Genomic DNA, 15,396 nt, shown 5'->3' on the forward strand with positions numbered 1-15,396 from the left:
AGTAAAAGCTCCACTGCTGGGGGAAAAAAAAAAGCTTTGGTTTAGCTATCTAGAACCTGTGCTATACTTCTCACAAAGAACAGAATTCTAATCATTGAACAGAAGGGAAATCAGATTTAATAGCAATGTGATTGATGTAAAAAAACAATTTTTGGCTCTTAGTCCTAAGAACTGTTTTGATCCAATATCTTTATATACCCTCATGATGAATAAAAAATAGTATTCTATAGGTTAGAAGAAAAAATACTCAGATCTGATATAATATTCATTTTCTGAACATGTACTTTTACAGAGGAATTTTAAAGGTAGTTATAATTTCCCCCAACAGACCACGTTTATCATTATTGTATTTAAACACCTTTCTCAAAAGTGTTTTAAATTTACAAACTCAAATGACTATGCCAGAGCTGTGGTGATAATCCATCATATAAATATGTATTTAAAAATTTAAAAGATTAATTATTTGTCTGAAATAAGGTGTCTGTTCGGCACTTTTATTTACCCTGGAAGCCGTACATGACTCCATCTGAACTGTTGCACTTCACCAGGTAAATAGATATCTAGGACATATATGTCGAGCAAAAACATGCTTTCAAAATATTTATGTAATATAGTAATTGGTCATGTCCTGTGCACATTTTTCAAAGTTTGATCACCTAACTTTACAACATACATTTTCTTGAAGACAAAATCTGAAAAGTTACTCTATATTATGGAATGATTGCTTTCTAAACTTTAGTTAACCCAAACAACTTTTTATTAGACATGGAAAGATTTCCAAAACAGTTCTTCTCTATTGTTGTTCTGTGACTAACCTACAGTCAAATTTAAGATCTAGTTTAAAGGCTGTCTCATGACATATGAGCTGTTTTACCACAATTAAAACTCATTTATAGTGAGTTGCTTTATTATGATGATATTGTGATGGAATATTTTGATACCATCATTTATTATATCCTTATATTATGATTTTATTGCAATGTCAGCCTACACAAAAGCATCATGTTGTCATCAAAGATGCCCATTTTGCTTTTGTATATCCATATTTGTGGAATAACATGCACAGTTGGACACTTGAAATTAGAAGACTATGCATGTGTTACAGCAGTGGTGCAGATAATTACATAGGGAAATAAACTGTTACAAGTATACTGTTTATCTTCAATTGTAGGAGCAAAATCTACAACTGAAGCTGCAAAATTAGTCAGAACAGTTTCAGCCTTAAAAATCTACACAAAGGTAATTTTACTGGACAATTTTCACAGCTTTTCAATTTCCCACCACTAATTTTTGTCATTTCAAACTGCTTTCAAATACTCAGTTTCAAAATACAGTAACCCAAACTTCTCTACTGCTTTCTTCTGATATGTAACATAATATCTTATTAAAAAATATATTGTTAGAAAATCAGTATAATAATAATAGTGATAAGATTGTTGTGCATTAAGGCTTCTGGGTTATTGCATGCAATTACAACTGGCTTCAAATGAGGTACAAATGCCTTGAAACTGCTCAGAATCAGAAGAGATCAAATAAGAGATAAAAGGGCATGAAGATTATTACTGAATACAAGTTATGACAGTTTTCTACCTGTGTGATGGTGTAGGTGTAATAACAAATTCAGTGTTATATCTCAACGTAAATGAAATAAAGAGCCATTTCTTCCTTTCTTATTTTAAATAATCAAATGCTACAAATGCGTATTCAAAATGTAAAGTATTACTTGCAGCTGGATGTCAGTGTAACACAGTGTAAGTTACAAACTTTTGCAAAGCAGGAATTGTATGACCGAAACTGGAAAGTTTTCTTCCCATGTCAGTGATCTTGCAATTCTGTATGCTAAGGCAGTAGGACTAAATTGGTGATCTGACACAATGTAAAAAAATGGTAACATTCGGTATAAATTTTAATTGTCAGCTCTCCTGCCTGGATTGTGCAGACAATTCACTATCAGAAAATAATTCAGTGGGCTGCCAACTCATTCCATACTAAGTCAGAAAGGCAGACACACAACACACTTTGGATGCTGCTAGCCAACAATACTAATAGCTCTTTTCATTATCAAGAATTCCCTCTTCCATTTTCAGGAGTTTTTAAACAAGTATGAGTCTGTAATATAGGGAAATTACAATTTTTTCTTACTTTCCTGATGTTCTTCCATTTAATTCATTCAGTGAAATCACACTCTGGAGGCTCAATTAAAAGCAATTAAGAGAAAGATTTCATTGTATATAGTATTGCTTTTTTTAAAAGAAAATCCTGTTTCATTCAAACACATTTGAACCTGGTGTGTTTGAAGAACACACAGGATTGGATGTATTATCATGCCAGTTGAACACTTTATCTTCAATGTTTTGTTGGCTTAAAGACAAATAACTTGGTTCAGCATTGCTAATTTTGATGCTTTCTAAAAGTTTTGGCCAAATTCCACACACAGGCTATACTGTAAGCCTTTGTTCCAGATGCTTCATTGGGAACAGGAAAGTTTCCCAATTTTAGGTCAAATTCTCTGCACGATGCTGTTAATACCAAAATATTAGACAAACAAAGCTGTGCTCTTTTTTTCAGGGTGATATTATTGGTCTGGTTTGATTTCAATCCAAGTTTCCAAATTCTTGAGTACTTAATACTTTTAGAGCTTTTACTACTTCAGAACTTAAGTTCTTAGTACATTTTGCCCATGATACCTACCACTGTCTTTTCACTTTCTCATGAGTGGAAGCAACTTCTGCTTATTTGTTTTGAATCAGGGTGGCCAACCCAAATGCTTTACTTTGTGCTGCATGCTATAAACAACACTGAAAGGTACACTACACTTCTATTATGACACCACTCTGTGTTTCACTGCAGTGTGTAAGGTCATCCCTGCCTTTAACTGATGCCTCTTTGCTTCCAAAGAAGACTTTCCTACTATGTGACTTTTCCCCCAGCTTCTCATTGCCTTACATTGTCATTCATGGTTCCCTCTCAGCACTCCATTTCTTTCTAGCAAGAAGGGGAGGAGAGGACTACAATCACAGACTAAAAGACTCCCAATGCCATGGGTAAGGCACCACAGCTCACAAAGTAGTTCCCCCCTACTTAGCCTTTTCTTCTGGGAAAACAGTCCCTATTCCACTAAAGTGTCAAACTTCATATTCTCAGAAGATATGTATTCAGCCATCATCCCAGCTCCTATCCAGTGTGACTGTCTGACGTAAGCCTTCAAAGTTTCAACTGAGTTGCACGTATACTGCTGCTCTAGCAGAAAAATGAAAGAAGTATATTTACATTCATTTTGCCAAACATTAGCATCTTCTGTCCAATCATTTGAATGCAGAAGTGTTAGGAGAAAACAGCTTAGAGAACAAGGGTTGACACATACAGTGTGAAATCTTAAGGTGCTTGAATGCAATGAGGGAGAAAGTGAGACAGAACCATGTTTCATCTCCTAACTGTGCTACAGTCCACATGAACTTTGTGACAGGTCTCTGTCTCTCAGCCACACTTCACTAGCTTCTGCTGACATTCAGCTGTCAGACAGCAACCCTTTACCATGCCCCTAACATGCTCTACAGCTTCACCCAATTAACTCGCTTTCACTTGACATTGCAGCAAAAAGCTTCATAATAGGTGGTCAAGGTGCACGGTGTCTGCTTGCCCTCTAACTGCTCACGCACAGCAAAATGCTACCTTCCTTTTTGTCTGTTTGCGACGAAGCGGCACAACTACAATTTAGGCATTCTGCTACTAAATGGAACAAGGATAGTGGACCTTTGCCATCAGTGCATTCATTTAACTCTTACCAAAAACTATCCTAGAGCTAATAATCACAGCAATTTTGGCAAAAAAGGAAATTACACTGATTCAGTAAAATACTTCAATCACTTTATACTTAACAAAAATATACTATAACAGCAATTTTGTTTCAAGGGGAAAGAGGGGAAAAAGTAACTTATTTACATTAGTAGCAATTAACTACATAGAGGAGGCAGGTCTACAAACAATGAAAGTATCTTTATGACTCAGTTTTCTTGCATTAAAAAAATCTTTAGGTATGCAGAAGATTAATTTTTCCTATGCATTTCTGCCAAATACACAATATTTTAGGAGTATTTTTAGAAATATGGATCTATATAGCTAATAAAACAAATTATCTATTAAAATATGGAAATCAACATTTTAGAATTCACTTGATAGCTTGTAGAAAAGTAACATCAAACACTCAACTCATTGTTACTTTGCTGACAGATGCCTTGAGAATACTTCAATTTGCTCACTAGTTCTCTCAAGTATATTTCTATATAAATATACGGAGTAGGTCAGAAAAGTCCCTTAAAAAGGCAATATGTATGTAGTAAGTACTGATGACACTCAAGTGCTCTGTGCTGAAGAGTCTGGATTAAGCACTGGTGTCTGGACAGTGAAATTATGAATGCCACTATAGCAAATAGCTTCTACTGCCCTTATGGGTTTGAACTACCACAATTCCAGCAAGACAGGGCTCAAAAGACTATCCACATAGCCCTTTAAGATTCTGGATTGCTAAACTACAGCAAACTCACTTAGGTTATGTATTCTATTTTCTTTCCAAGCATATCTACAGGATATACAGAACCTTGCAGCTCTCTTTAAAAATCTTTGAAAGGGCAGTTTTTTCCACTCAAGAAATTTTATTTTCACAAAGAGAAGCAGACATCAAGACTGTAGAAAGTAGAAGGTCAAGATAAGTCCTAAGCATGAAGTAAGGAAAACAAGAAAGGAAATACATTGATTAAGAAAGATGTAAAGCAGACTCCTCTCATAACAGGAATTTATGGGAAGAACATAGAACCAACCTGTCTTTATGAAAGGTGGTGAAAAGCAGCAAATCATAATGAATTGGAACTCACATACCTCTGGAAGAGGCTGCTAATGCAGAAGTGGATAGTTTTGCAGCAATGAAGAAAATATAGTGAACACCTCAATCAGATTCCATGTAGGAAAATTACATTACTGAGAATTAAAATGAAGTGTAAGGGACATGCATGGCCTCATAGTGAATAATATTACTGTACATCTTGTAAGTCAACAAACATTATTGTGATTCACTAGGTATTGAGATTATAATCTGATGTTGTTTGTAATCCTGAAATGACAAGAGACATGCTGATGTCAAAATTTGACAGCCTTCACCATCCACTACCAAGGAGCAGATCAATGTTCACTCTTCGGAGACAATGGAACTAGGACTATAAACTGGATACAGACATGGTTTATGCAACCTATCTGCACCTATTTGAAAAGCACACTGATTGACTGAAAAGCAGATCTCATATGTAAAATACAAACACTTGCATTTTGAATCAGAACACCTGCACAGTTGCATTAGCCTACATGCTAATCTGAATCTCAGTTAATCTAAACAACTGTATTAAACTGAGTAGTCTCTTCAAAAAGATCCTCTAGTGATGGTGCAAAGAATGACTGACTTATACCACATGTTTCAAAGTGAACTAGTGTAACTGCCAATGTAATTTTCTCAAAATGGAGATTTATTATTAAAATCATCAAAGTATTAGGAGAATAAAGGGTTCCATCCTTTAGCATTGGCCAATGCATGTAGATTTTCTGGATAGCCCACTACTTCTACTTCCTATCCAAAATCCTAATAAGGGCTCCATCCCACTCCACCATAAATTAGATTACAGACAGATTCACCAGGAATAGATACATTTGGCTCCCTGTAGATTTTGTATAGTTTTCTAGGTTTTGTTTGCTTATTCAAGGCAAGTACTTTCATGTTCATTGATGCCCAGTAAAATTTAGCTGAGGTAACTTCAGGAGGGAATAATTCCTTCTCTCACAGATTACAGGCAATAGCTGAAGCAGTGTGTCTGTAACAGAGTTCTAAAGGGCAGTTTTGTAACAGTAATGATCAGGGAAAACAGTAGGCTTTCCAGCAATATTGCTTATGATATCTGAATAGCCTAGGAAAAATATTTTAGGCTCTGTTCCAGTTGATGGGTAGTATGTAGGTCTTCTGTAAATTCAAGATCCAAATTACATTAACTGGGCAGGAATCAGTTATAAACAACTTGAGTGTGGGTGAGCCAGGTTTACTATCTCTGTTGGTTTTGGCCAAATCTACATATACAATTACATTTCAGACTGAAATTACATTTTAAAAATCTAATAATTACTTGAACAGTACTTTTTATACTTACTAGATTCCTGAGCAAACCCTCCAAGAATTGTTCTTAGCTCAGGTATTAGATCATCTCCTTCTGTGACGCTCAACATGCAGTTCAAGTGAGTCCACTAGGCAAACAGAACTAATTTTTCTGCATATCAATCATATTTTAGATGAATAAACATTAAAAAATGCTAATGGAATTTCATCCTTTCCTATATATTTAAGCCAAATGTGTGTTCTGAAATCAAAGTTAAAAGCAACAAAAAAACCCCAAACAAACAAAAACAGACAGCACCACCACATGCTACAAACAAACAAATAAAAACCGCCCAAAACTCAGAAATCACTAACACATACAACACTCCAAACTTTCATCAGATTTGTAAAACTTTTATCAGAAGAGTAATGAAGAACATAGAGGAAGATTTGAGAAAGTGTTTTTCAGCCTTTTGGTTTGTAAAACTAGAAAGGTGTAATATAAGTTTAAAAAATTAGGTTTTCTAAAACAACCCAACAAAACCCCCAAAACAGGGATGTTTCAGTAATTTGGTGTGCCTTGTATAATCCAGAATTATACCTTCAATTCCTTTACTCAGAGTTCCCATTGAGATTACAGTCTTCAAAAACATTTAATATCTAAAGCACAGAAAACTTCAGTAAGTTATAAAATTAAATTCAAAATACGTAAAGTAACAGGATGTTTTCACATATACAAATTAAAACTAAACTGTATGACTTGAAGTGTCAGAAAACTTTGCAAAGCCCTAGTTAAGTTACAATGTTTAATGCTCAGACTCCCAAAAGAATGCAACAGATTTAATAGACATTGTGAAAGGAAACTCGATGTCACACAGGCTTTGAAAGACTAACAGGCCCCTGACCACAAGCATATAAGCACCATACAAGATGATCCTTCTGTGATCAAAGGGGACTGTCAATACTAACTAAAGCTGAAAAATTAGTGAATTACTTCATTATTGTGGTTCTGGCCTTCAGAAATTGTATGTGTCAAATCATCTTCATCACCTAGACAGGATAAAAGTCTTTCAAAGTACTACTGAATATACAAATTTAAGAGAGGCAAGTATTGCAATGTCAGCTTTGTGGCAACGTTTATTGAGTTAACTATGAGTTTATGGGCAAACTTCAGTTGAGACCCAGATCCAAAGTGTGGTGTATTAAATCAGTGTGACTTTAAGATCTCTATAGGTTTCTCTGAAAATAGGAATTCTTGTAGGAATTCAAGGAATTACACCATCTGAAAAGGATGAAATGGAATCATGGTATCTTCATAATGTCACTGCTTTCCGACTATCATCACACTTATCAGGGAAACTCTGCTGGTGATTAACCACACTACGTGTGACCATATTTTTAGTAAATTTTATTATTCACTGTTCATTTTAAAGGTGCCCTCACTTTCCACCACAAGGTAGAAAAAAAAAAAAAGGGGATGAATTGATTGCTTGAGCAAAAGAGGCTCCTGTCTTTCAAATGGTTGCATTTCTAAAACAAGTCAAAACAACCCCCAAATTCTTATAAAATATGGAAGTGAAATTACCACTTAAGAAGCACATTTCTTTCTAAATTCCTTTCTTTAACTGAAGTGTTAAATAAACTGAAGAAAACAAACGTTATTTGAATAATCAAGATCATTATCATAATAACAACATCCTTTTCGCTGACAGTAAAGCTGTTTACCCTATGGAGTGCCCATTTCCAATTTTAAAAATTTGTTCCATTAGTTTATTCAACAGGTCAAACTGCTTTACGGAGGTCCGTCTCTGGAGAAAACAGGTCCTCACTATGATCAGCTATAAAAACTGTGCCTTCTCTGCAAAATGTGCATTTCACAGAATTCAATTAAAATTTTTATATGTAACTTAGAAACAACAATAAATAAATAAATAAATAAATAAATAATATGCAAACCCCTGATGGGTAAATATTAAACAGTGTGTCTTAAATATGTAAGACTCAACAGAAAGAAAGATAAAGATGTAACTTAGTGCCTGTATTCCCTTAAATCATGCCAACACTACAGGAATAAAATTAAGTGTTAAGAATAATATTATGCTTTGAGCACTAACTGAATTTCCTCTCTATCTCTGCAAGTCGTACTCTCTAATATATTTGAAAGGTTTGGATTTTCTTCATTTGTCATATTAACTTTTATGCTTTAAGTACAAAATGCAAGCAAATGGAATTAGGCAAATATATTTTTTTTCAACAAATATGTTACTCTGCTGCAAACATGTCACAGAGAGGAATGCGAAGGTTTTTTTCACAGTTGAAAAGGATGGAAACATGCACAATTACAGGAGAAGGCATGAGAAAAGAGTATTAATAAGCCAACAGGAAAACAATTTCATAAATTCTAGGAAGGTGCAAAATAAAGTTGACTGCTGTGGTTTGCAGCTACCCCGCTCACTATCTTCCTTTGGCCTAAAGAGGACCCGCCCTCCCCTGTGTGGACTAATGAGTTTAGTTCTGACAGTAAAATCTGCTGGGGACAATAGAGACAATACTTGTGCTCCTTGTGCTCCCATGACCTTACCCCCAGTACAGACTGCAGGAAAAGCAGAAACTAAGAGGAGACAGAGCACCAGAGACAGTTGTCTCCTGTGGAGGGAAGGCTGACTTCTAGCTGGCACCAAGTGATCTGGTGGGACTATGACTGCCTCTCTGCCATCCAGAGGGAAACATAAATCTCTTAACATGAGATTTTCCTTTACAAAACTTAGTGTGTGTCTGTGTGTGTCTGTGTGTGTGTGTGTGCGCACGCACATGAGTACATATATGTGTTTTTTAAATTTAATTATTATTTTTCTTAATGGGTGCATGTCATATTAGCCATGCTACGTTACAAGCACATGCTGCACACACACATATTTCTGAGGCTAGCTGAGAAAGAGACAGGCTCCTGGCAACACTGCCCTAGGTCATACTTTAATCCTTTTTTTCCCCTGTGATCTAGGCAGTGAGCTAGCAGTATAAAGTAAACAAGAACAGCAAAAAGACAACAAAAATTGTCTTTCTATTATCTATCATCCTGATCAAGTGAAGTGCAATCCACAGGGCGCATCTACACTTCTTGCACTCTTTATCAAAGTTAGTATCTGAAGATCAGCACTGAATTTTCTCCTTATAAACAGTGCTTTAAATACTTAGCTAGAAACATAAAACCAAACAGGTGTGAAAACAAGAAAATAATTATTCACAACAGTGTAACTTGTAGGATTTAAATTTAAAATGTCAAGAAAATATCAGAAAGATGACAGAGTGGATTGCATGGATTCACTCACCATTTAAGCATCTATGCTAGACTCATTCAGGCACAGCTATGCTTTAATCCCTTCCAAAAATTTCTCAGCAAATTCAGAGTCTCAGAACAAACAGACATTCCCTTTATGTTTAACCCACAGTTTAGCAGGGAATAATAGAAGCTTCCCGGCTCTCTTTCTTGAAATAACTTCTTCAAAAGGGAGGAGGAAGCACCTTCTGGCCTGAGTAAAAGTCCTTGAGTCTGGAAAGAAGTGAATTTGTCTGCCTTTGTAGAGAATATTCCTTTTCTTCTATAAAGACAGTAAAATGGTGTCCTTGGCTCTGTTCTTTTGTAAAAACTTTTTCCCAGGGTTAAATGTCCTGGTCTATAATACCCAGTTCTCAGAATAACAGCCTGTCTAGCACTCCAAATACTTTCATTTCTACTGCAGCATTAACCATATATGTAATAATATATGAATGTTTCTTTTAATTTGATGTACTGGAAATGCTCCTTTGATAGGTGTGGGAAGAAGGCAAAAGAAATAGCAGTGTGTAGCCAACAGGAAGCAAATGTATGTGATTAATAAAACTCATTGCATATTACCAATGAAACGCTTTTCATAAGACTAGTGCAAAGGGGTCCAATAAGGAAAAAGCCATCACATGATTGTCTCCTGACTTACAGCTGCCCTCCACAGCAACTGGGATATTTCTGAAACATTCTTTTACAGGAAACCCCACCTAGTATTTGCAAAGAAAATAGACTAGCTCATTCCAGTATTCCTCCTTTGAAAACTGAACAAAATAAAGTGTAGGCATACACTGCCTTGCTCTCCACTAATCTGCTGCAGGCAGAGCATGTATGCATGATGATTTTTTACAGAACAAACTTGAACCTACACTTTAGACTTGCTTCCTTATCCAAATAATTTGTTTCTTGAAATTAATTTCCAATTAGTTGCTCCTGAAGGTACTATTGTTGCACTGGCCTGTATTTAAGGTAAGAGATGAATACAGCTTTAACTTCCAAGTGTCTTGTTTTCAATCCTGGGAACTGAGGATTCTTGCTTGTGAGCTGGTAGTTCCAGTGCCTCACTAGGAACACATTTCTAATGCCACAGAAATGCAAACCATGAAGGAAAAAAAAGGAAAGGCGATTACCTTCCTGAAAACATGACCCTCCTTTTTTGTGACTTAGCCAATGACTTGAAAGATTTGTTTTGTGCTTAACAGCGGAACAAACCTGTGGTCTTTTAGGAACTTCATGGTTTCCATTAAACCACACAGCACGGACATTTGGAATTTCATAGCAACAGTGAAGTGAGAATGTAGATCTTACTTTTCCAAAGTACCGACCTCTGCTGAGAGTTAACACCCACACACACTCTCTCACATTCCTTAGCCAATTCATGCCATTAAGGAGAGCTGAAGAACAGACCAAACAAAGAAAAAAACACAAAGTAAAACTAATTAAAACAAAAAAAAAAAATTAATAAAACCCAAACCAACTCCACTTAAGCCTCTTTCTTAAGCACTTAAAAGTAAAATGCTAAAAGTGGAAATGTAATGTTTAAATGCAGCAGTCTTTCTGTCCATCTACAGTGTTTACAGTATTAACCCTCAACTGAAAAACTGAATTATTGGAAACCACCTAATTATCCAAACATTTACCTCTCTGCAGGTGTAAATACATGAGCCTAATAAGCCTTCCCACTGTGAAAGCAGTTATTTAAATTATATTAAAATATTAAAAACTATTTAATGAGCTTTTTTCCCCTAAAGTAAATTGAGTGTGTGCCTTAACCTGCTTCAGGCAAAGGAAGTTTCAAACATATTGGTTTTGAAACTAGCCATTATTTCCCATGTTGCAAAAATGGCAATTTTATTTCCCAACAGCAAATGAAACTGTCAGGAAAATTTAGATGCAATAAAATTGGGTGGTTAAACCAACATGCTGGATTTGGAATAAAACTGAATTAAAGGAATTAAAATTAAGCATTATGTCAGTCAAACTTTAGAAAAAAACTATTTGAATTGGGGGAGGGGGATGTGTTGGGGTAGGGGTATTTTTGCAGAAGTTAGGTTTTGGACTTGGTGAGGTCCATCCATAACTACCTATTTTATGTCCATCAACTGTGTCACATTTGAAATTTGCGCAATGAAAAATATTTTGCATAAAATGTGTTGCTTCTGGCAACATTTCTGCCTAAATAAAAAGTTGTCAGGCAGAGTGTGACTTTAGTGGTACAGAGTTTTAAAATGGTGGCTTCAGTCCAAGGCTAGCTAATAACGGCTGACATGCACTGGAATCTTGAGGCCTAAATCAACATTGTTTTCACAGCTGTAATTAAGCCACCTAATCAGAAGCACATTTTGACGGGACAGTTTCTGGAAGCCAGACATTACAATTTCTTATGCCTGGAGCGCTCATGAGAGGTCCTCATTTAATTTCATTTTTTTTTAAAAAAAGGCTGTAAAATGAAAAGAGTATAAAAGAAAGCAGTGTATGGCTGTTGAAATGAAGCAGGCCTATGTGTTCATGCCTTGACCAACCCTGCATCCCACCCTGCTTTGGCTCTCTGCCGAGTCCCCAGCTCTCAAGTGGCAGCTACACACAGTGAGATTAAGGGCTTCTGCCAAAGTCAACAGATGAGCTGGTCTGAACTGACTCTCTGTGTGTTCTGATTGTAAATTGTGCTGGTGATGATTAGAGAACTCTAACACAGGATGTCAACTCTTAAAACTGTCCAGAGAAAATATTTTTTTTTTTTTTTTAAAGTTCAGGAAATTTTTTTAAACTTCTTTTGTGGCTTGGTACACAGTGTTGTGTCTATAACTTTCAGATGATTCAAACATGAATTCACATAAATCAAGCAACTATATTATTAAAAAAATACACTGTTACTTGCTCTCATTGGGCATACTTCCCTCATTTAGGAATGTTTACATAGCAGCGCTGCTACAGAATACTCTGACTAGTACACTACAGCAGGCTTGTGCTTCTTCCACCTGCCAAGTGGAAGACAGCCCCAAAATTCAGACAATCAGCTACTTTTGTTGTATGATTATCAGTCTGGGACATCATCATACCTGCTTCAACAGCTACACGGTCTTGTTTTTTTCTGGAGCACAGCTACACTGGTAACTGTAACATAAACTTTCAACCCCAGAGGCCACTGTAAAACTATCAATATGAAGGCACCAGTCATTGGGGTCTGATTACATTTGGTTCTGCACTTTAATTACATATGGATTCTATTAACTGAACCTTTTGCCTTATAGGCAGCATTTTAATCAAATTACTATAATTTTCAAATATAACAGTCTGACAAGTTTAAAGTTCACATACCTAGAATATTGAGTATCAAAAAATTTTTGCATAGGAAAGGAAGCATTCTTTACAAAATAGCAAACGTTGTTGGATTACTGCAACTGCTTTTTACAACATTACCCTAAATTGCAGATTATAATTTATAATATAGGTTGTTGTTGTTATTAGTAGTAGTAGCATTAGTATTACTTTAAACTATATAATTTATACTGTTTGGTTACAACTGTTACTTGCGTAAGCAATACTAGGTGACCAAGTGATCGTTTGCATTAGGATATGTGCATTCCTTGGCTATGCAGTAAGGCTGGCAAGTTGTTATAGGTGAGTAATGGGATGATTGCCTCTTGCAATTAAGAGATGAATATTGTGTGTATGTTAAGAGAAGCTTTATTGATGTATAGTTATGTTATTGTGGTTCATTGTTTAGATGTCCTCTGTTCTCCCGATAGTGCCCTTTCACCCCCTCTGTATTGCTACCACCGGACAGCCTGGGCTGTGCAGAACATGTGGAGAGAAGGCATGTATCTGGGGCATGCCTTTGTATGGGGCAGTTGGGAATGGGGAAAGGAGGGCATGGCATGACAACACCTGACTTCCAATGAAGTTACAAAAAAGTCTCCACCAATGGATGGTGAAGACTGACAGACTTTAGGAGGGGTCAGCATTGCCTAATGCAACCCCCAGGGGTATAAAAGGCAAGCAGCCATTTTTATGGACGAGTTCATGGCAGGCGGTCACCAAGTCCTGGTGTGCTGTGCTTTTTCCTTATTCAGTCCTTTGCTGTATTTTTTTAAGGTTTCATAAACCTTTGAAAGTGAGAGTAATTTCTCATAAAGTGATGCCCAATTACTTAAAGTCAGGAAAGAAATGCAAATATTTCAATTAAAACAGAATTTCAGGAAGATACTACTGGTGGATTCAGTCTTACAGAGACTTAGTAAATCTTATGAACAGTTTTCTATTTTCACTTTTCTGATATTTCCACACTTTCATGTTTATGACCATCTCAATAGTCAATAAATTTTTCTTGTGGGTCTGTCATATTTTTCTTTACTCACTATCACTTCAGGACCATTCACATGTTCCACAGCAACTAAACACTGGTAAGTACTGAGCAACGTTATGATTATTGAGGTCCATATTTACTGAATTCTGCCCAAGACTATATCCAGGAAAACACATCAACTCAGAGAGTAACAAAAATAGTAAGTCTAATTACTTTCTGTAAGGCAATTTAAAACCCAATATCTCCAAATCTCATAAAACAAATTCAAATGTGCATAAGATTATGTGAGGGAGTGAAAAAGCCAAGGAAACTGTGTTGGCTTTCCACAGCCTGATTTTTGGTAGAGGGCGGGCCACAAAGATGGCTCCTGTGAGAAGTTGCTGAAGCTTCCACCGTGTCCAGAAGAGCCAATCCCTGATTGCTCTGAAGATGGACATGCTGCTGGCCAAACCTGGGCCAATGAGAGAGGCTGGTAACACCTCTGTGATAACACATTTAAGAAGAAAATTAAAACAAGTGGGTGCAGGTTTTTTTAACTAGCAAGAGAAGAGGAGAGGATGAGAACATGTGCGGGAAACAACATGGCGACACCAAGGTCAGTGCAGAAGGAGGGCAGGAGGTGCTCCAGGCACCAGAGCCGAGATTCCTCTGCAGGCCGTGGTGAGACCACGGTGAAGCAGCTGTGCCCCTGCAGCCCAAGGTGATCCCTGGGGATACAGAGATCCACCCACAGCTCATGGGGGAGGTGCCCACGCTGGAGCGGGTGGATGTCTGGAGGCTGTGATCCAGTGAGAGACCAGTGGAGAGAGAGGGCCCTGCTTCCAGGCTGGAGAAGCCTGTCCTTGGAGGACTTCACCCATGGAGGGTGCACACCACAGCAGTTTTGGGAGGACTGTGTGCCTGTGGGAGGGATTCACATTGCAGCAGCTTTGATAGGGCTGCTGAGATTGGAGCCACGTTGGAGAAGTTAATGGAGAACTTTCCCCTGTGGGAGGGACCCCATGGTGCAGCAGGGGAAGGACTCCTCTCCCTCAACAGTGGAAGATCCTGGGTGACAAACTGAGCAAACCCCCATGTCCTGTTGCCCTGGGCTGTTGGTGGGAAGGAAGGAGGGGTGGAAAAGAGATACAGGAATAGAGAACAATAGAAAAAGGGTGGGGGGAAGGGGGGGAGGAGGAAGGGAGGGTGAGCAGAAAGATGGAAAGAAGAAAGGAAGACAGGTAGAAAATCTAAGCTGTTTTTCAGCCATACTGAATTTTAAAGAGTTGCAAAATTTAAAAATGCACAGGGCCTTTCTTTCCACAGAGTAAGAATCATCAGAGACAAGTACGACAGATAGATAGCAGGGCACTAATGAAGACTACAGAGATATTCTGCCATTGACTTCACTTCTCCCTACATAATTCTCTTCTCTATAAGCAGTGTTTCCAGTGTTCATCTCACCTCTGTCCATCATAATCATATCCCTTCTTGTTCCTCTCTGTTAGCATTAGCATGACCACATATAGCAATCTCAGAATCTAAACTCTATTGACTAGAAGGAAAGTGCTTGGACGAGAAATGGAGTGGAGGATGGAGATGTCACTTCAGAGTCTAAGATAAAAGATGAGGAGTTAGAATGAACAATTTTGCCTCATG

General features: G+C 37.1%; 1 protein-coding gene across 1 annotated transcript in view; it reads right to left on the reverse strand.

The window, feature by feature from the left end:
• Positions 1–3,109: 3,109 nt before the first annotated feature.
• The window catches only part of CCDC171 (coiled-coil domain containing 171), a 145,273-nt gene continuing 132,986 nt past the window's right edge, over positions 3,110–15,396 (reverse strand). The window contains 1 exon segment of the mRNA XM_041416474.1: positions 3,110–3,240. Within this exon segment, the coding sequence (XP_041272408.1) occupies positions 3,110–3,240 (131 nt within the window).

This window comes from Onychostruthus taczanowskii, unplaced genomic scaffold, assembly GCF_017590055.1.
Source record: "Onychostruthus taczanowskii isolate IOZ18803 unplaced genomic scaffold, ASM1759005v1 scaffold52, whole genome shotgun sequence".
In the NCBI taxonomy this organism is placed as follows: Eukaryota; Metazoa; Chordata; class Aves; order Passeriformes; family Passeridae; genus Onychostruthus; species Onychostruthus taczanowskii.